General features: G+C 36.2%; 1 protein-coding gene across 14 annotated transcripts in view; it reads right to left on the reverse strand.

The window, feature by feature from the left end:
• IKZF2 (IKAROS family zinc finger 2) overlaps positions 1-22,967 on the reverse strand; it is a 156,021-nt gene extending 133,054 nt beyond the window's left edge. For 2 of the 14 annotated variants that reach the window (XM_003907908.5, XM_009182983.4), the window contains exons 1-4: positions 21,907-22,113; positions 20,637-20,740; positions 19,079-19,127; positions 18,187-18,291 (exon numbers count right to left, since the gene is read on the reverse strand). In XM_003907908.5, coding sequence (XP_003907957.1) covers positions 18,187-18,291; positions 19,079-19,112 — 139 coding nt within the window. In that variant the 5' untranslated portion in view covers positions 19,113-19,127; positions 20,637-20,740; positions 21,907-22,113. The other 12 variants (XM_031651490.1, XM_009182985.4, XM_009182988.4 and 9 more) reach the window with 10 other exon arrangements.
• Between the last annotated feature and the right edge of the window lie 112 nt (positions 22,968-23,079).

Below are 23,079 nucleotides of genomic sequence, written 5' to 3' on the forward strand. Positions count from 1 at the left end.
AAAAGTTCAGTGAACAGGGAAAGAATAGAGAAGAGGAAGTCAGAGATAGAGGCAGGGCCACAGCCTTTAGGAACTTACAGACTTTGGAAAGGAATTTCAGTTGTATTCTAGTTTCAATGGAAAGCTTTTGTGTTTAAAGCAATGAATTGTTATAATCTGATTTGGGTTTTAGAAAGTCAGGCTCTGTCTATTGTGTGGAAAACAAACTATAGAGAAGCAAGAATGGAGGCAGGAAGACTGGTAAACTGTTGCAACATTTTAGGCTTAAGGTACTAGGAAATGATGATAGACTAAAGTTACAGTAGCGGGCCTGGTGAGAATTGTTTAAATTCAGGATGTATTTCAGAAGCGGAGCCAAGGATTTCTGATAGACTGGATGTGGGATTTCCTTTGAGGAAAGAAACAGTGCTAGATGCAGAGTTGAAAGTCATCAAAGCATCTATAGTATCTAAATAAATAAACTGAGAGAGAGAAGAGGACCTGTACATAGAGATATACGGGCTGCAAACAGATGAAGGTGAGTACCAGATGTTTTCTGATCACTGAATAATTGGCAGCTATTGATTATAATCAATAGCTTCTATTGAGACTTCTAATGAAGCCACACCTTCTCTATTTCTTCTCTTTAGATAGGGACACTAGATCTTACTGTTCTATCAAAAGTTTCTAGTTTTCTGATATCCTCTAACTGGATCATTTCCTTTACCTCAATAGTCAATAATCTAGAAAATAAAAACATGTGGTAAAAACAGAAACTCAGAAACAAATACTAATCACTAAGCTAGGGTCTCTGACAGGCAGGAAAGAAGTCAAAATACCAAAGCATGAGAGCATTTTAGAGCAATAAATGCTTTGTTATAAACTGATAAACACAATTAATAGACATTAATCACCAAAGCTGTGCCTACCTAGAGATGTGATCCTGAGAACACAGTAAGATCCAAAATATTCATAAACTTCACACTTGAAAAGGAAGCAGTGGGGAAGCACTGAAGTTCCCCACCATCCTTAAGACCCACCCAAGTAGGGAAAAATCAATTTTAATTGTGATTTAAAATAATCTTACTAGTAGCTGAAAGTGTTTTACAATAATTCAAAGGAAAAGAACGTCAAACAGAAAATTACAGATTGATTACCACAAACAGTTCTTTTTGGCACATAAATGTATATGACTTGATTATCATTAAATTGCTACTAAAAATATATAGATACAAGCTTGAATTTTCAGTTCAGTTCGGATTAAGTACACTGCTTTCGTATATATGCCAGTTAGATATTATGGTCTTAATTCACAGAAGCGTATGCCAAGCAAATTATATTTCATGAGCTTCCAAATAACACAAAGTTTTGTTGTAATGTTAAAGGGGAAAAAAAAAAACAGTGAAAGACAATAAAAGACTACTTCTTAAGAAGATGATCTGTTACAATGTAAACAAAGAGAATACATGGTATTCTTCAAGTTATTAAATATACTGGCTTATTTCTTGCAGCTATAGGAATGATCACAAACAAATGCTTGCAAAACTAGATAATGATTGCTCATGTAACAAATTGCTTGGACATATTTAAGCAAATATTTCTAGTAAGAATTAAACTGAGGGGGAATGTAAATGTTGGGATAAAACTGGGGGAAATGTCTTTTGTAAACACTGTGTATACGAACCCAGGTACTCTTACAATAATCACAGACAAATGTGATGATTATCACAACTGCTCTAAGAAAATGGAGGTCTGGCTCACAATCTGGCATAAACAGAACTGTCTTAACAGTTTTAAGGAAGAGCCATTTGATTCACAGGATTCTAAATGATCTTTGGGATTTAGCTACTGGATAAAAGTTTATTGAAAACAACATTAGAATTACATGCCATTTTCATGTATATCTACTAAATGAGTGATTTATGACTTGAAAGATTTGGATCATGAAGATTAGAAATATTCATGACTCAAAATAATAATAGTAACAATAACTTTTAAATTGTATCTTTCAGATTTTCCAATAATACCTCTGACCTGTTTGTATATACATTTCAAGATTCTCTAGGTATACCTTAAAGTGTTTTATAAAATCTATCTCTAAATCTAGAGTGACACTGAAAAGATGTATATTTTGAAGCCATGTGAAGATTTTGAAGCCATGTACTCGAGAAGCTTTTAGTCCAATGTAGTACTTTGCTTGAATGAGTGTTGAGAAGAGAGTTAAAAGTTGTCTATGCTAGAGCCAGCGTTAGTACATTTATTTTAAAACTGCATTCTGGGTAAGACTAGCTGAGTGATTTGGTCTCTGGTATCCTCAACACAGATAACATAACTAAAGTAACCTATGGGGTTAATCTGAATAATAACGCCTGGAATAACTGAGAGATGTCTCTAATGCATTCAGTCAATCAGATAACCAACACATAGGGATATTAACTCATAATATATTTTAAAATAAACAGCCAATCTTCTTAATTGAGAGACTACTATGTACAAGGCACTGTGTTAGCTTCTGTGGAAAAGATAAATGAATATTTCTTAAATTATTTCTTAAAATGTATGAGGCCCTGTGATAAAAGCTTTACTAAGTTTATTAACCCTCATAACAACTCCAAGAGACAAGCACTAACTCTCCCTATTTTGCAAATGAGGTCATGGAAACTAAAACACAGCACAGGCAAGATACTATCCCAGTTGGTTAGGTGCTAAAAGTCATATTCTGTCTGCTACCCTCAGGCTGCAGAGATTACAAAGGCATTTTCCCTGCCCTCAAGGAGTTTCCAGTTACACAGAGGAGATAAGATGTACTCAAGAAATTAAGTAATGATAAAAAGGATAGGAAGTGATAAAGGCATCCAAACTTTTAGAGAAGGGACTCTTGGAATAAAAAAATATATATATCATATGGAATTAGGGATCGACTGTCCTGTGCCTATGACAATAGTAACTCTGACCCCAAAAAGGTGAAACTTCACTCACGAAAATGTCTGTTTATGTATACTCTAATGTGAAATCCTTTTAAACTGAATATTCTGTTTTATCCTTGATTCTACACAAGAGAAGAGGAAAGAAAAAACACTGCTGGGGTATGTATATGTGGTTCTGAGAATTCCAGATATGCAATAGAGACATGAATTTAATATAACATATAGCAACATAAGTATGGAAATTCATAAAATTTCAGAGCTATACTAGGAGTTCATTCGCCAACACATCTAGTATACAAGTAAATAAGTCCATCCTAAAAACTGACTCTGGACAAGGTCACCTAGGGAGGTACACCATGCAGCCAAGACCTGCCAGCAAACACATCTTCTGAATTGCCATCCTCAAATGAAATGCATTACTACCACTTAATTACCATTTCAATTATACCCCTCACAGAGTAGGTTTATGTGTGATTCACTTTAATTAGGTAATTTTACTTTTATTTCTTCAGTAATTGATTTGAATACAACAGAATTAATAGTCTCATATTGCATACACATTTCTTTTCAAACAAAAACTCTGAGTCTGTCTACCTGACAGCACTCAAACAGATGAAAAGCAGAAATATTCAGGAAGCAATCCAGATATATTGTGTTCCATGCAATGGTTTGGACTAATTTTTAAAATTATTGTTGATTAAAAGCAGACTAAAAGCATGTCCTTCCTAGAAGACTATTTGATACATGTTTGTGGGATCTGTCTCTTAGTTATTATGTAATTCAACTTTTTTCTCATACTCTTTTATCTAACAATAAAATAGGAGCTATCATTCTGGCTAATTTACCATGAGTCAGTCACTGTTCCGGAAGCTTTAAATATATTGTCTCTAATGCTTACCACTCCTCTGACAGAGAGCAATACCCCCTTTTTACAAATAAAACTGAGATTCCAAGAGATGAAATATCTGTCTAGGGGCCACATATTTGACATATATTAGGTTCCACTTCTTTATATACCACAGAGGGAGAGAAACAGGAAAACTTGCTCAATTCTGTAATTTTTAAAAACATGTTTATTGACCAGGCGCGGTGGCTCACGCCTGTGATCCCAGCACTTTGGGAGGCTGAGGTAGGCAGATTACTTGAGGTCAGAAGTTCAAGACTAGCCTGACCAACATGGTAAAACCCAGTCTTCACTAAAAACACAAAAATTTGCTGGGTATGGTGGCAGGTGCCTGTCATCTCAGCTACTCGGGAGGCAGATGTTGCAGTGGAGCCAAGATCGTGCCACCGCACTCCAGCCTGGGTGACAAAGACAGACTCCGTCTCAAAATAAATAAATAAATAAATAAACGTTTACTATTTTCCAGTAATAAAATGCTAAGTGCTATCAAAAAGAGTAGATTCCTCTGACACTGGTTGCATAAATGTTAAGCTCAAGTTTTGATCAGCACATACTATGCTAGATGTCAAAGCATTTTGAAAAAAGTACCTTACAAATAAAATGGTATTCTTAATAGACTTAAAATTTGTTTTTTTTTAAGCAAGTTAAATATATACCCTGATCTTTTTATTATTGTTATTATTATTTATGGGCTTAGTAAACCTTTTCTTCAACAATGATACACATGTAAAGTTTATCTCACATCTGATAAATTTTTACTACAGTATTAAAACAGATTAATTTTTTAAAAATGTCTCAATGGGTAAAAGCCAACCTGAGCCTTCTAAATCTCTAACAGAGTATGATCTCAAGAAAGTCTTCTGGAACCCTCAGTGCCTGTGTCTTAGACACTTCAAGAGGAAAATGGAAAAACCAGAGATCAGAGGACAAAAACTGGATGCAAAACCCCATCTCATCTGCTCAATATCAAGTTCCTTCTTCATTGCCACCTCCCAAGAGGGGGAAAAAAAGGCAGAGAAAGTTCTTTCTGGCAGCCTTGCAGTCTCCCTAACCCCCTACCAATCTCCTTTCCCACTAAAGTAAAAAGACAACTGAGGGGCAAGATCAAAGTTTACAGCATCCATGATAATTCAGGAATATGACCAGTTAGGGTATCTCTCACACACACAGTATAGTACACAGTCATTTTTGCAAAAGATAAAAGCAATAGATTAATCCAAGATGGCCACTGGTAATAGCACTGGTTTATAACTAATATAACTTAATAACCAGGCACCACTAACTTTTATCCTGCTTTAATTGGCTAATTGTTCTAGAATCAATCCCTTAGGACACAGTTCTTTTAACCAATCTACCCCCATCTCCAATTCCCTGGCTTTCAAATATCTGAAGAAGTATGCTTCTTTCTACTGAATCTAAATGCTTATTCATTTAGCTTCTACCAGAAACCATTCTAATCTTATTGCCACATTCCTCATCGCTTAAGCAGGCAGCTTCCTTGATTCACTTATAAATTCTGATTTATCTTTATTTATTTCTTTGTGAAGAAAGAAATAGGGGAGGAAAAGATGCTAATTTTCATTTACTCTATTGCTCTCTCCAGGAGATCTAGTAACTCAAGTGGAGTCTGTGGCTTGTCCTCCACTTTTGAATCTGTTATGTTTATTTTCTTTCTTTTGGCTCCAGCTTTCTTCTATGCTCTCTATACTTCACAGCTCTGCTCTCTCTTTTATAGGCCTTAAGTTATCTTCACAGGTTCTACCTCCATTAGCAACATACCAGAGTTGTCTTGCTAAAAATAGTTTCTCTTTAATAGTTTTAATGTAAAAAATCAGCAACATTCAATGGAATTTTAAATTGATGAATAAGAAAAACAGACTAAGGCTCTTTTTTAAAAGTAAACTTGTTTGTTACATACAAGATAGAATTGAAATTCTATGTTTTAACTCATTCTACTCAGATTTCTTTTGCCGTCAGATGCCACAATGTTTCCTTAATGCTGATATGTCATTTTAATATTTATATGTACATTATTTAGTGTATGACATTTCATGCTAGGAATGAATATTACTCATAAAACAATTCAGAGTATGTAACATTTGGAAAGTCCACTGGAAACAACCTAGCCAAGTGTGGTGGCTCACACCTGTAAACTCAGCTACTCAGGAGGCTGAGGCTGGAGGATCACTTGAGGCCAAGAGTTCAAGACCAGCCTGGACAACACAATGAGAGAGTGAAACCCTGACTCTAAAAAAAAGTGTTAAAAATTAGCTGGGCATGGTGGCATGCACCTGTAGCCCCAGATACTTGAGAAGATTGCTTGAACCCAGGAGTTCCAGGCTGCACTGAGCTATAATCGTGACACTGCACTCCAGCCTGAACAACAGAATGAAACCCCATCTCAGGAAAGGAAAAGGAAAGAAAAAGGAAAAAAGGAAAGGAAAGGAGAAAGAGAAAGAAAAGAGAAAGAGAGAAGAAAAGAGAAGATAAGAGAAACAAAACGAAACGAAAAGAAAAGTAAAGTATGCCGGGCGCAGTGGCTCACAAGCTCAGGAGTACGAGACCAGCCTGACTAACATGGTGAAACCCCATTTCTACTAAAAATACATAAAAAAAAAAAAAAAAAATTAGCCAGGCGTGGTGGTGCGCCTGTAATCCCGGATACTCAGGAGGCTGAGGCAGGAGGATCACTTGAAACCGGGAGGCGGAGGTTGCAGTGAGCCAGATCGCGCCACTGTACTCGACGGAGAGAGGCTCCATTTCAAAAAAAAGAAAAAGAAAAAAGAAAAGAAAGAGTTGGGCGCAGTGGCTCACACCTGTAATCCCAGCACTTTGGGAGACTGAGGCGGGTGGATAGCCCGAGGTCAAGAGTTTGAGACCAGTCTGATCAACTTGGTGAAACCCTGTCTATACTAAAAAAAATTTAAAAAATTAGCTGCACATGGTGATGGGCGCCTGTAATCCCAGTTACTCAGGAGACTGAGGCACGAGATTCACTTGCACCTGGGAGGCAGGGGTTGCAGTGAGCCAAGATCACGCCATTGCACTCCAGCCTGGGTGACAGAGCAAGACATTGTCTCAAAAAAAAAAAGAAAGAAAGAAAGAAAAAGAAAATACCTTATATTTTGAGTAAATCTATAGTAAGATAGTATTCAATAAATCTGAAGATAGCATTTGTACATGAAAATGCCCGATTTCAGTATTTATCATTGATGACAGCTGATCATTTTTATGAGTCTATAATTTCACTGAAATTTCAAAGTTAAACGGATGTAATCAGAGCCACTATCAGTTTTCTGGCTCTACACTTTCTTTTAGAGGATGGCTGACTGAATTCATTTGTCTTGTCTTTAAATTACACAAACAACATATGAATTTATTTTTTGTAAGAGACTTAAAGAATGTAGAACTATTTAGAATAAAATATAAAATAACCTGTTTACCCTCCTATATTCCAAAATAAACTATATCAAGTTTTGACGTTTCCTTCTTGTTCTTATTCTTTGCTTTCACACATTCACATGCATACACATGTACACATATGCTTTTAAAAACATAAATGGCATTATCACATACATAGAGTTCTATGAAATCAATTGTCTAGTTAACTATAGCTTCTCTGGCTGAAAAAAAAAATCTTTTCAAATTTGTTACAAGTATTATACTCAAAATGCAAGACCAACTAAAACTATGCAAATGTATCCCCCAAAATTTATGCAAACAGCATTACTGCGATTATTTATGTAAAAATAATTTATTTTAAATTGTGTTTTGTTGCAGTACGGGGGTGTTTCTTTTTGTTTGTTTTTATTTCCAAAAAAATTAAACCTAAAACTATCATTAGGTCATTAATGTGTCATAATTCAGACAGATGGCAGTGTGTAAATTCATGTTTTGAGAACTTACAAACAGCAGACTTACAGAAAAATCTCATACTTACTTTTATAGTTCTAAGTTATGTCTAGTCACAATCTATTGCTGCTTTCAAGTAGTTTTCAAAAATGTAATAATGTAATAGAAGTCATTTTATATTTCCAAATACTACATTCAAGTCAGTGTTTTTAAGGTGTAAGTCATTTTAAAGCAGTACACAGAAATGATTAGGTACCGCCTATTTTTAGTACCTAAAAATTATTGAATAGCTCAGTTTTCAAGCTTTAGATGATATATGGGTGATCTGAGCAAACATTTCCAACAGAAATAGACAGACCTTTTACAATCAGGAATTAAACATACATCCTCAGCCCTAAAAACTATAGAAATGCCACTTTTCAGTCTAAAAAGCAACAGATGTGTTGAAAACAAAGTGATCTACTTCAGACCATCTGAATAATAAGCATATTGGCATAAGTCTGATTAGAAGACCGATATTTCCATATGTAAATATTACTTGTTAAAATGTATATTTTTAAACAACAAGGACATTTATGAAAATGGCCATAAAAGAAAATGTTTTATATACTTGTAGAAGAAATTAAGCCTCTTTAGAACACAACCAGAAATTCTCACTGTTAATTCAACTGAAAACAGAGCAACATAGTACCCTACCACTTCAAAATATGATCAAGCCCTGCATGTTGATGTCTTAGTAAGAAGTAGGTAGAGCTGACATAGACAAGTGTAAGGAGAACTACAGCTTCAATGATAATGAGAGCAATGACAAAAACGTCAAAAGTGTAGACACCCAGAATGTTAATTCATTAGAACGTGACTTCACACTGATTAATTATACACTCATCAAAATATCTGGAGTGCATAAGAAAAGCTAATTGAAGCATTCCATCTTGTATATGCTAATAAAAACAGTTTAAATAAGTGATAGAGAACTGGCTTTAAAATTACAAGTGTATGGAATTAAATCTGTAACCTTAAATGTGCTATATCAAGATATTAATAGTAGTAATGAAGATGATGATGGTGGTATCATGGAAATATCTACATTAATATTAATGTGGATTCCACTGAACATGGTTGTATAGAATCAGAAAACATAAAAGCTGTTTAGAACCTTAGAGATCAGCTTTTGGGACCAATTTGAACATTACAAAATCTTTTTCAGAGTGAGACATTATAAAAATAACACATTCCCAAACAGCAAAAATCACAAGTAAATTAGGATTTTGGATTATTTCAACAACTAAGAAATCAAGTTTCCAAATTTTTTTTCAAGTAGATCAGAAGCATATTATTTAAATAGACATATGTAATATGCTAATCTTAAGTAGTTCCTTCATTCAACAAATATTTACAGGGCTCCTACAATGCATACAATGTTTATGCTAGGGATGAAGAGGCATGACCATTTTCCTCAAAGATTCACATCTGGAAAACCTGATTAATTTCTTTATAATCAATGTATGGCCCCCAAATAAATCTATATGCTTTGAAAAGTTACTTAATTCACACTCAGTAATTAAGACAGCTTTCCCACTAACTAACATGAAATACAACAGTTTGCTATAAAATCTCAATTTACTGCGGTCAGATCACTTCAATAATTTCAAGAGACTGGTTTGGCGTTTTTTTTCCTTCTGACCTATAAACTGGAAAGTGCCTCTATATCAACAACTAACTTAAGGATCTTTCTCAGGTGGTAATGCTATTTTCCATCTTCATCTAAAATAGATATTAAGAACTCTTAAACTGCTGACCACATCACCTATCGAGATTTCTGTGAATGGAAGTTTGAATTTATGGCAATAGTAGCTGAAGGAAGTATCCTTTATGGGCATTACAAGATTGTCTTCATCGAGTTGGGCTATAAAATCAACATTTTACAAATTAAAGCAGAAATATAAATCAAATTAAAGGAAATGAATGGATCCCAGGCCAGAAAGAACTGGTCGTAACCTGATTGTATGTATTAATATAGGTTAAAGACTGAATATGGGGGGTTTAGCCTAGGAAGCCAAGGGGGAAAAAAAACGACTCTCTGAAGTATTTTGGTTGAACATCGACATAGGGAATCTAAATCCATGTCCATTCAAAGGAGAAAGAACTGGACAAAGGATTTCCACCATAATTATCCAAATAGCAATGCTATCTCTATTGTGATGCTGAATATATTAGGCTCTCTTAGTCTAATGCCATTAAACATTTGAATTATATAACTAACTCCCTTTATTCAGATTCCTTGCTCAGTAAATGACCTTTACTGATTACCCATATAGGTCAGTTCACAAGAACAAAATGATCTGGTGAAGCCAACTAGAGTGATCTAGCTCCTATGTTTGTTGGTTGGATATGCGTGTGTGTGTGTGTGTGTGTGTGTGTTTTAGTTTTAATCAATATCTAAACATGAACTGTCATTCTGATTTTAAATATCAATTTCGTAAACTTCTTTAATGTCAGTCAACCTTGAGATACAGATCCACTCTAAGTGTGCCACAAATCTAGTTTCAGAACTTGCAAGGATGAGTGCCAAATCCTGCATTATAAATAATTCTGTGGGGAAATGTTATCCTGTGAGAACCTATCTAAGTGGCTGGTTGCCCTTTTGTCTGTTTCACTATACATCCTCAAATTTATACACGTTTGAAAAACTCTTGGAGGTAAAAGGTGATAAGCAGCTCATTAATCTATAATAAAGTCACAGTTAGCACATCACACTCATTTACTTCTAAATGTAATAAGCATTATTACGATCTCATACAAAATATCAATTCATTTGGACTCTTGAAGATAACATCCTTCTCTAGAAAACACCCCAAGCCTTTTTTTTTGAGCCCCAGCACCAGCAATGCATCATACACAGTAAGTGCTTAATAAATGTTTGCTGGATCAATGATCGAAAGATGAAAAATATCTCTCTAGGGAGTTCTGACTCTCCACACACAGGAAATCTCAGAAGAAGTGTTTCTAGCATTAACATTCATTTGGAATTCTATGGTGTCTTGGGTAGTCAGTGCTTACATTTTTAAGATGGAATTCTATAATAAATATTTTAGAATAAGTATGTTAACTAATATATTATCTATGCTATACTTTCCCATCTAGGTAACCTCATCCCAAGGGGTATGATATTATATTTTTTAAAAATAAATTATATACAAAATCATTTTTAAATAATATATATTGTATCTGCATATTTATCTCAAAGTCTTCAAAAAGGCTCTGGTGAGGAGTATGAAATTCCTCATCTATTAACGTGGCAGGACTGACCAGTATTTAGCTAACAACCTGTAACAAGTATGCAATATTTTCAAGAGCATATTAATTTATAAAGAAACAGGTTGCAGAACAAAGACAGAGCATTAGAGTAGAGGCACTGGAGTATACGGCATACATTAGTCTTATGATTTTTTAAAAAAACATAGAAGTTATGATATTAGATATACCACAAAATGTTGAAGAGCTTTTTGTTTAAAAATCAGTGAGTCAATCACATCAATTAATTCAACTTCTGAGACTAGCATAAAGGATTCCATTAAGCAAAGAGTTTATTAAAGCCTATGCGCATACAATTCAATATAGAATTTTGATTTAATGGGGCAATTGGGGAAACAAGGCCACTGATCAAATACTGAGAATTACTTAGACATGAATGTTTTCAAAATATGGTATTAAACTACTGTTAAAGTAATATGGGCAGAAAAGCAACCAAAACATGGGCTAATATTAGTTTTCTCTAATTAGGAAAATTCATACTTTGGTCTATATCCATGTGCCTAATTGCTATCCCCCTCCCCAACCCTATGGGTGCTTCAAACCAGAATTGAACTAATCTAAATCTTTTCCAGGAAACCTGTTCCAGTATTTGCTATCTCCACTGACAGAACCTACCACCATCTATCCAGTAATTTAGAGGCTGTCATCCTTGACTCTGTTCTCTCCTTAATTCTACTACCCAAGTACTGTCTACTTTAAGCTGCTAAATATTACCTAGATTCTTCTCCTTCTTTTTTATCCCACTACTACTAGCTTGCATGACTTCTCACTCAATCATTGAAACAGCCTGTTAAAGACGCACCTGCCTATAGACTGGTCCCCATCCACAATCTTTTTCCCCATATTGTAGTCAAATTGATCCATGTCAGTCAAAAGACTGAAGTCACCTACTTTGTTAAAACCATTGACTTCCATGAAAATAAAAGCCAAGTTTCCTCTCAGACAAGATGTTCCATTAACCTGCTGTGATTAACTCTCCAAAATCATTCCTTGCCTCAAATTCCTAGACTCCAACTTTACAGTCTAGAAATACCAATCTGCTTGTATTTCCCAGAATACTGCATGCTATTTCTCACCTCTTATTGTGGATACATTATTTACTGAAAAGGCCTTCCACTTCTCTCCTAAGTCCTATTCATTTAATAAGTCTTGGCTCAAGCAGTCTCTCCCTCTAAAAAATCTTTCCAAACGAGCATCACCTCTCATCCCCCATAATAATCAAGACACTAAGTTTACCACAGTAAAATGCCCTACTTAATGTCTGTCTGTCCCACTAGAGTATGAGTTCCTGGAGGAAAAGGACTCTATACTATTTATTCACCTTTGGATTCACCTTACAATACCTGGTACATATGAGGTATCCCACAAATATTTATTGCATTGATCAACTAGAATTGAACAGCAAAATGTCAAATGCTTATAACTAATAATTGCATTAAGGCCTACTTCAAATTTAAAACACCTAAACTACTACCCCCAAAGTGCACAATCAACAATTAAACCAACAATTTTATTAGGTATCACCAAGTGAGAATTTATGGTACCACCAGAAGCATCAAATGAGGTTAGATTTTAGATAAGGACTCTCTAAGAATTGATTCTCTGTAGGAATAGGTTACTCTATCACCAGAATTGTTTTCTTTTGTCATTTGTAATGACTGGTATATCTGGAACACCAATAATATGCAGTGATGTGCTTTACATATAATCAAAACCACAAAACTATACTCAGGAACATCGAGCGCCAGCCCCCTCCCCAATTCTGACATATCGACAAACTCTATTTCTTTCTTAACCAAAATCTTCATAGATGCTTTAAATAATGGAGGGTTCCTGCTTCAATTTTTACCCAAAATTATCAGAAATCCCTATCTTTCTTCCCTGGACCTGTGCAATAAACAGAAAAGAGCAAAAGACCCAGATTTCAAATAGATTTGGATTTGAAAACAAATCCTTTTTCTTATGAGTCATAGGTCCATAAAAAAGTAACTTGACTGCTCTGAGTAATAGCAGCAGTGATTATTTATTGAGTCTTAGCATGTGCCAGAAGTTGTGCTGAGTATTTTGCACATATTGCCTTATTGAAATCTCACAACAGCCCATTGAGGTAAGTATTGCTTATCCCTATTCTACAGATAAGGAAACTGGAGCTCAAAGATGTGAAGTGACATGGCCAAGGTCACACAGCAAAATAGGAATTCTAACCCAGGCCAGCAAAATTGCAAAGCCCGTATTTTTAACCACTCACAATCTACTGTTTCTGAGCCTCAGTTTTAAGTATTATAAAATAGAGTAATTACATGCCTACCTCACAGAATTGATGTGGAGACAAGTGAAATAATAAGTAAAGCATCTAATATACTAAGTGCACTCAATAAAGGATGCCCCTCTTCCTTCTCTCGCTCCAGTGGTGATTATAACATTTATAATAAAGGAAACTGTCCCTAAATGTGCCTTACCTATATCAAAACAGAGATATATTGGGTCTCAATTAATTCACAAAAGGAAAATACTAACAGGTCAATAAGTACTTTTAACATAAACAGATAAAAAGAAAAAAAAGTGAAGAAAAACAACATATTCTACCTCATTTTAGGACTGGAACCCTGCTATTGATATTTCCAAATGTGATAAAATATGTAAATATTCAAAATATATCAATATATCAAAAGTTAGGAGAGAAGAGCACAGAACCCAGAGACGAAAATTCATTGCGGCTTACAGGAAGACTCTCAATAGAACATATTCAATGATATTACCTTTTTTTTAAAAAGTACTTCTAGTGGGAAAGACAGATTTTGAACAAAGATAGAGACAATAAGGATAATCTTTCCGCCATAAGTTGTTTTGTTTTTTGAAAACAGACTTTAATTCTCAATACTAAGTAGGATGGGGAGTTAGGAGTGGAATGAGGTGCAAAGAAAAAATTACAGCACTTTTGCTGTTAATTACCAACAAATCTATACATCCTTTACTTTCTTTTTTTTCCCTTTTTTTCCTCTTTTGGTACATAGTTATGACATTTATCTCTGATAGCTGTAAAGAAATTAAATCAGAACTATTTTTATTTAATTCCCTAATAAATAAGAACATTGGGTATATACACAAACCTAAGTACTGTGACTTAAAACAGAACAAGATTTTACATCAAGCCCATCTGGTGTTACATTAGGGTGTGTCCTATAGCAATCCAACCAAGGGTGACTGCCAAACTAAGCTACAGAAGACAACTCAGAAAGCTGGTGAGTCCCATAATATAAGCTCTATTTCAAAAAGTGCAAAAGATTAACTGATATCACTCCACCCTCATAATAACTCTTCTATTTCTGAAATATTGTTTTCGTCACAAAAATATGGGCCAGTACTGGACACGGCAGACACCCTGAGAAGGTGACATTGTAGAGATAGCAGTTATCTAATTTACCCACAAGGTAATGTCACAATTGTATGTCCCAATCCTGATAACTTCATCTTTCTGCTAAGTTCTCTAAGAGGTAAATTGATTTCTTCAAGCCTCAATTTCCACATATGAAAAATAGAAATCATAATATACTTCTGCCTCACTAGGTTCCAAAAATGGAAACTAGCTAAGAAAAAAATTAATGTGAAGTACTCTGAAAAGAATAAACTAGATTCCCTGACCTGATTATTGGTCAGAGCCTTGTAAAACTAGACTTACTACTTCTACCGATTCCATACATGCCACTTGGTCATCAGACTGATAAATAGCATTGACTGTACAGTTGATCCACTTAGGAGCTTTAAAGTAATAGAAACAAATTTTGCATCATGATGTATTTTCATACCCATTTAAGTAACTACTTGCAAAGTAAATTTGTACATAAACATTATAAAAAATAGATAAGAAAAATGAAATTAATTTAAAAATTTTGAACTTTAAACAATTTTCAAAATAGTCAGCTGCCAGTATAGAACACTCTGAAACCAATACTGAACAACTACGCAAGAATAGGAAATGAGCTAACCAAGAAATAGAAGGAATCACAAAGTAAGTTTCATCTGATGGGCCGAAATACAATATGGAGCATTTTTATATTGTTCTGTCAGAGATGTCTGTCTCAGATTCTTAACTCCCAGATTCTATTTTTAAAAATCACTTAACACTGTGTATTTCCAATAGCCATCAAGGCATACACTGTCATCCCTGACACAGAAGATTGTCAGCAGACTCAATATGTACACTAATGATCTCAGGCAACAATGCCCATCTTCTTATCAAAGAGATCCTTATTCCAGAAAAAAAAGTTTAAAGTTCTCTAAGAAAATTCATTCGAAACCATAGAAAGTAGTCACTATAAAATGTCAGAATCACTAATACCTCTTACTTCTTCTTAAGTTTATCTTACATGCTAAATTTCAAAACCAAAAACTGTCAGGCACTATAACATTTTTAGTTTTCTCCCAAGTCGCCAGTGCTCTATTCTAGCACTGTCAAATAATGATAGCTGCTGTCATTATTTTTATACAATAGCTGGCAGCAAGTTGCACAGAGACCCTTCATCTTAGAAGAGTTACCAAATACCTCAAACAAATGTTGGGACCTTACAGTAGTACTGACCACCTTCCTAAAGTCAAAATAAGTGAGCTCTCATGCCTTATTGATACTTTTTTGGCCAGAGCGTTAGCTGTTTTATTAAAAAAAAAAAAAAAAAAAAAAAAGATTTTACTTATTTTATTTTTTTAACTGTTTAAAAATAACTTTTTTTCCTCCTTACACATATATTCCCATCCTCTCCTTCCTGCTACTAGAAACTGTCTTAAAGGTTTTCACATTTACTTTTAGCTTTAACACTTTCAATCAAAATTGCAATTCTGTTTTTGGAAGCAGCCACCCTCCAGGAAGTATATTTGAAGATATTAAAAAATGCAGAAAATAAATAAGTTCTTTTCATTTAACAAGTCAACAATGCATGTAAAGGGATTTAGGAAAACCAGTGATCTCAGACACAAGCGATTTGACAGGCCAGATGCACACAAAAATTATTCCAAGTCACGGAAAAACATCAGAGTGACCAATTCTAGGTCTCTTGTACTAATTAATAGACAAGAGTTCCTCTCTATCACTATTTGCTTTGGCAATCTAAAATGCTGATATTCTCCTAGATCTAACAGAGAGGAAAAATGGGTATCTTCTCCATCTAACACCTAAGTGGGTAACCTAGATACTGTAAATAGAGGCTACATAAAGGATGCAAGAGACAGCTCTGAAGTGAGAGCCAAAATATTTAACCTGCAACTCTTTGGAAAAGAATTTGAAAACACGTGCATCTTAGCCAAAACCTGTACTAACATGGAATTGCCACAGGCTAGTAAGTTAAAAAACTCTCTACCAAACATAAGTTTACTGTTGTTGGGTGAGAAAAGCTCAAATGTCAAAAGCACAGTTCTTATTTGTTCAAATTGATCATGCCTACACTCTGCACTGTTTATTTAAAAAGATGAGTGAACTGCCTTTCTGAAGCAAGTACTTGAAAAACCAGAATCAAATTCACAAATAAAGCAGCCAATTAACCAATTGACAAGCATTTTCCTGTGGTTGTGTCTAGGGGATGACAGTCGAGTCTCTGATTAACAGTTACTCCCTACCCGATACATGCAATGTTTCTAAAGCCAACAGCTAACTAATAGAAACTACATATTCATCTCTTTTTACTCTTTGGGAAATTGTGTGAGCTATCTGAGAAATAAAAACATTACACCAAATAACGAGTATATTGAAATGTAAAAATTCTATTGCCTAAATTGTAGTCGTAGTATATTTTTTATCAAATCAACTAGCAAAAAAAAGAATGCAAGATTCATTATGAGATTAGCATGATAATTTAGTATACATTCACTCACTAACTTTACTAGTGTTTTCTTTCTAAATGATAAAGGAATTGTACGGACTGCTTCTAGAATTAAATTTTCTTAGGAAATGCTCATTACTTAAAAAGAACTATAACTTTTAAATAAATAAAGCAAATTCAAATAACTCAATAATAATTTCAAGTCAATAGTTAAAAGTACTTAAAGTTAATAAATTGCAAAATGTATTCAATAGTATTCTATATAAATTGCTTATAATTCACTAGTCTTTACTAATTACTAAGCTCGTAGCTTTATAATAACTTAAAAGTTTTGAGAGCTGTTAGAAGTAAAAAAAAAAAAGTTGCTCTCTCTGGATAGTCAGAATACATTTCTGAATATGCTCACAATTAAGTAGATGATTCACTTTTCTTAGTTACTAAATTCAGGGGGGAAACAAAGGAAAGAAAATGCCTTTCCTTCACATACCGGCAGAACAGAAAACTTGTAAATTTAATTATATTTACATGTAAGTCCAATGTCCTTTCTATAACATATAAGAATAAAATATAAATCAAAAGTATAAAGAAAACAAGATTTCAAATTACTTTTGAGTAAGAGTAATAAAGCACTTGCACTTGATAACTAAACTGATAAAAACATTGTAATTAAGAAAAAAGCAACCATATTCTTAATTAAGAAAAGCATTTTGTCTTCTGTCACTGACAGCACATAAGTTGCATCTTATTACACAAAAGCAATGTATATTACATCAGTAAATGACCCTTTATCAAAAATAGTAGCCAAAACTGTCTTTTCCTACAAATTCAAAACATCTTTCCAAATTTTATCAGCTCTTCTCTGAACAAAAGACTTTCAACCTTGTTAGAGAAATGGATATAAACGAGTTCTATAAATTTGTAATTACACTTCTCTTCCAATGCTTTGGAGAAAAAACTTTCACATTTTTTAAAAGCAAGTAACACTATAATTTTATCACTGACAGTTTAGCTTTCTACCAAGGCAATATAAAATTATTTCATTTATTAACTGTGAAGAGTCCTTTGGAAGTGATGTTTCCACATTTTTTACCCAACAACAACAAAAAATCTAGTCATAAACCTGGCAAGTCAAAACAATAACCAGCAAATTCTAACCTTTCTTACCTGATACAGGTAAGCACCAGCTCCCAAATGCCACCTTGGGATAGTTCAGACTAGTAAGCAGGCTCATGTTTTATAATACTAGAATGAACAGGAATAAATCTGTGTTGTTCTTTCTTTAGCAAAATCTATAACAGTAGCTATACCACAATGTGAGAGGACCCCACAGACCTAACAAATTCAAGTCTGTTGCTGGAGAAATAGAAAAAAAAAAAAAAATCATAAAACGAAGACTTACTGCTTGTCATGTGACTTGGTGAGGCATGCTGTCCATTGGGTGTGCTTGAGGTGAGGTCAATTGCCATATTGGAGTGTTCCCTTTCGGGTGAAAGCTCATTGTCACCTGCTTTCACAAAATATAATCTTTTGGTTTCTATTCATTGTCACGTAAGATGTAATTACTAACTTTGCTTTATACACGCAATGGCATGCATAGCCTTCAAACTGTAAGGTAATACATTTTTCCCTTAAAAAAAACTATAAGGAAATACCAGTAGAAATATACAGTTGAATGAAAGGATGAAAAGCCATAATCAACCCGCAATAAAAAAAAATTAACAAAACTTCATTATCTTAATACATAAATTGTTGATTTCTAAAGTATCTTTCAGTTGAAAGAAATAACTTTTCTTTTAACATCTAATTTAATTGCTAAGCATACAGAATATATAATGAGCATTTTCCAAAATGCTAGCTATCAGAGAGAGGATGGAAAAGACAGGTAGTTCAAGAAATGTCAAGTTAGGAAAGCTAATTCTCTTTCACATAATATGTCTGAAAAATTAGGTTACAGAGAAGTAAATATTTAGTACACATCACATTAATAGACATATATGAAACCTAGACTATTCTAAACTTACAACAAAGTAAATTATAAAAAGTAGGAAAGTGCTGATCTGCTAGCTACTACTGATTTAAGTACACTACTTAACTTAGTATATTTCTATATTTCCTTCTTATTTCACTTCAGTGCTGTTATTTTCTCAAACTCATTCAAAGGTGAAATTGTGAACAGATAGAAAAAAAGAGTACAGAATTCTTAATAAAGTTTCATAATCCAGGAATTAAAACACAGGTAATACAAAGGCAACTTTATTACCAATAACAAATTAATGAAAACTAATACTTACACGTTATATAGCCATCAATAGCCTCTGTTTCCATAGTCAAAGTGCAATGCTGCAAAACAAAAGATTATACTCTTAATACAATGATTCCTTTCAGTATCTGCCATCAAATTCTTAACTTATTTGAAGCTCCAAGCAGTTGGTCCATGTTGCTGCTGCAACCTGTGCCCAGAAACATACACAGTGTACTGTATGTGCTCATTTGCAAGTCACTGAACTCTTTCTGCAAATGATCTGATTCCTGCTGGAGATAGGATAGGAAAGATAAGTGTGCAGTGAGATGGGCAAGAGCAAAAAAAGAATGACTGTCTTGATCAAAATTTACTGGGTTTAAAGAAAAAATAAGGGGTACACCTCAAATGTGTCAGCTTTAACTGGGATTTAAGTGTTTTACCATTCGCTACTTCCCACAATCACACTGCAGTTTGAGGACTTCCCCAGTATACAGATAGCTCTATTCACAATTGTTGCAAGTTGGTTCATCATGTTCTAATAGGGAGGGGGAGGACAAACAAACATAAGAAAACAAAACAAAACAAAAAACTTAGTGCCCAACGGTGTCTTGAAGATTTCTACAGCAGTTGGCCAACTCCCTGACTTGTATTGACATTTTAGCCTACCCCAAGTTCTGTGTAAGCACCTGTTCAATGTAACCTTAATTTCCTGCCAGACCATGCTTGGATACAAATGCCAAGCCTACTTAATACAGTCTGATTTTGAAAATTTCATAAACTTTGGTTGTACTAGAGAGAATCACTTAAAAAAAAAAAAAAAAAACTTTGGACAATTATTCTTATGCACAAATGACACAAAACAGAACATAATTCTCAGAAACAAAAGTAAACTGTATGAGATGACACCCCCTAGCTTTGATTCACATAATGAAAAGATCGATAATCTAACTGTATTCTGTGGGGGAAAAAAAAGTTTAAGAATTGACAAGTCCTGTGAAGATTTTTACTTTTTTCCCCCCTTTGGCCTTGGTTCTTTTTGCCTTTAGTTTCAAAACTCTCACTGCACCAGCAGCTAAATTATTCACAATGAGCCATTTCTGTATTGATCGCCAAGTATATTTAGCCCTGGCTCCTGGAATTTCTCCATTACTTACTGGAAAACAGGCAGCTTCACTTCTTGTCTCCAAAACCACTTCCCTTCTCCCTCCCCTCCCCTTCTTCACCACCACCCTCCCTTACTACCCCCCCCCAAAAAAAAAACTTTTCTTTCTTTCTTTATGGAATAATCAGATCAAATTCCCAACTCAGTCACTACCCAGCACTTAAATTTCAACCTGCTGTACTGTTATCACATTCTTTTAAATTATGATTACATAAGGCTTTTAAGAAAGAGATCCGTAAAGTTTAAAAGAGGAGCAGTTTCTTCGGATATTTTACAAATGAGCTTATCTCTTTAAAAATGTACACATTTAACACACACACATTAAAAAGAAAGAAACGTCAGGGAGAAGCGAAAGAAGGCTGCCCCATCAATGAAATGGTTATTAACCCTCAGAGAAGGAAAGAAAGAAAAAGAAAAAGGAGAAAGAGAAACGAAATGTACATACAAAAGAAATTGTCCTTTGATTAAAAAAGATTCATCACCATTTCCAGCTCTGTCGGGAGATCTCAGCTTCTTCTAACCCCTCAAAGAGGAGGTGACAATGTCGGGCTGAAGATAAACGGAGGGAGAAAGAAAGAAGTTTTTTGTGTTTCCCCCTTCTCTCTTTCCCTCCCTTGCCCCCTCCAAGCCAAGCCCCCTGCAGAGTTCAAGGGGAGGAGGAAGGAAAAGCACTTTACAGGTGGGTCATTCCAAGCCCAAATCCAGCAAACAGATCGGCTGATAAACAAAACCAAGAAATGAGAGAGAAGGAACACCCCCCTTCTCCTCCTCCTCCTCCTCGTCCTCCTCCTCCTCCTCCTTGTTCCACCCCTCCCCCTCGTCCCTTTGGGATGGTCTAGTAGGAAAAGTCACTCAGGAATGGCACCACGTACTTTCAGGAAAGAGGAAAAAAAAAGAGAGAGAGAGGTCAGTCAGTGCTATAGCAATGCGATTAACAAGAGAAAAAACTTGATCCACCGGTTCCTTAAGAATCGACCAAAAGCTAAGACAAGAAAACTGAAAGAAAAGGAGGGGGGGGGCGGGTAGAGGGGAGGGACAGTCAGGCAGAACCCAGCTAGGAACCTAGGCCAACTTCACAGGACTGTTTTTGGCCCTTGGCAAAAAAGAAAAAAATTAAATCTTAATTCCATCTCTTTCCTTACATACTAGAGAACCTGTCAAAGTGATTTAACTGCTGCCTTTTTACATATGTCATACCAGGGTTGTTGTTTTTTTTTTAATTCCAACAGGATCTGGATATTACCTTCTATCTGGACAGCTGCAATTTATTCCAGCCTACCCAATCTTTCTTCTTGGAATTCAAGTTAAAACAAAGCAAAACAAGTCCAAATTCATGACAGCTATAGAGATGAGGGCAGTTAATCCGATTAACATCCCAGAAACAGATTACAAGGAGGGGACGATAAATTAAGGCAGAGGACATCATCTTCAACCCGATTCCCTGAGCGTCCTTTACAAAAATCATTACCCTAATCAGAACCACAATCCATCCCTCCCAGAGAAAAACACCTATATTATTATTATTATTACTGGTTAACAGCAACAAGTCATTTGATCACACCACAGTGCAAAACGAGATGCTATATAATTACACTTAACTTTGAAAACACTCCCCCCTTTGCAAATCATACACATATTTATATATAATCTATGAATCAGAAGACAAATAAAACAAGAGCTGTTCTTCACCACGCAAAAGCCAAGCGGAGATTTACCTCAGCAGTGCATGCAGTAAAATAATCCCATCACCCTTTTGTTTGTGTTTACTGTTAATGTGTCCTCTGTCTTTCTTTCTTTCCTGTGCCTAACGTGTGTTTGTGCACTGCAGTTGGTGGTGGAAACTAAGGCAGTGGATCTGTAGCTAAGGGTAATCCTGTTTTTACTTCCTCCATCTTCAGCGAGGAGCAGGGTTAGCCAGGACAGCTGGTGTGAGCCGGGGAACCAGTGGGCCAAACTTTATCTCCCGCCAGCCGGGCTCGCTGCCAGACGCTCCGCAGGCGGAGGGCAGGCGGCAGCGGTAATTAATCAACGGCGGCCCGGCGGCAGCGGCGGCGGCGGCGGCGGAGGCGGCGGGCAGCGGAGCCCAGGCGCAGGCGGGCGGACGATGCGTGCGCGCGCGCCCGCGTGCGTGTGTGGGTCAGCGCCTGCAATGCGCGTTTGTATAGGCGCGTGTGCGCGCGCCAGCGTATGAAGCTGGCGGGCGCGTGTGCGCGTGTCTGCGCGCTCAGCCGCTCGGCGCGCTCGATGACCCGATTACAGAGCAGGACAAAGTGCTGCCCAGGCGCGACATCGCACTCCTCGCCCACCCGCGCGCCCGGCCGCGTCGCCCCCAGCCCGTTGGTCCCCGGACTGCGGACCCCGCCCCCGACGGGGGCCAGGTAACCCGCTTCCGAGTGTGCCACGGCGACCACCATCCCCCCTCCCCGTGTCATAATAAATCTCACGTTTTCTGCCGGCTGGAGGCTTGGAGCGGTGAGGGGACGTTCATTTCGGCCGCGTGAAGTTTTCTTTCAAACTGGGATTGGTGGGGAGACCGGGGGAAGGGAGTGCGGCGGCGATCTTGGCGCCCTGCGCGGAGTCCGGGAGCCGCGTCCCGGCCGGAGTCGGGGAGTGCGCGTGGAGCCTCCCACCCACTGGTCTCCGCCGGCAACTCTGCGGCCCCATTTCGGAAAACGCACCGCATTGACCGGGACATGAAGCGGCATAAGAGGGGCCCTGGGGAATAGACTGAGAAAGGCATTCACGTCTGAGATGAAGCTCAACTATTACTATTTTGAAAGTGCTTTAACAGCGCAAGTTTAAAATTAAAGTGTTTACTTGCTTTTTCTCCCCTGAGGCATGTGCCACGTCCCCCAAAGTCCACGGAATGGATGAGGGTCCGAAAAGTT

Source organism: Papio anubis, chromosome 10 (assembly GCF_008728515.1).
Source record: "Papio anubis isolate 15944 chromosome 10, Panubis1.0, whole genome shotgun sequence".
In the NCBI taxonomy this organism is placed as follows: domain Eukaryota; kingdom Metazoa; phylum Chordata; class Mammalia; order Primates; family Cercopithecidae; genus Papio; species Papio anubis.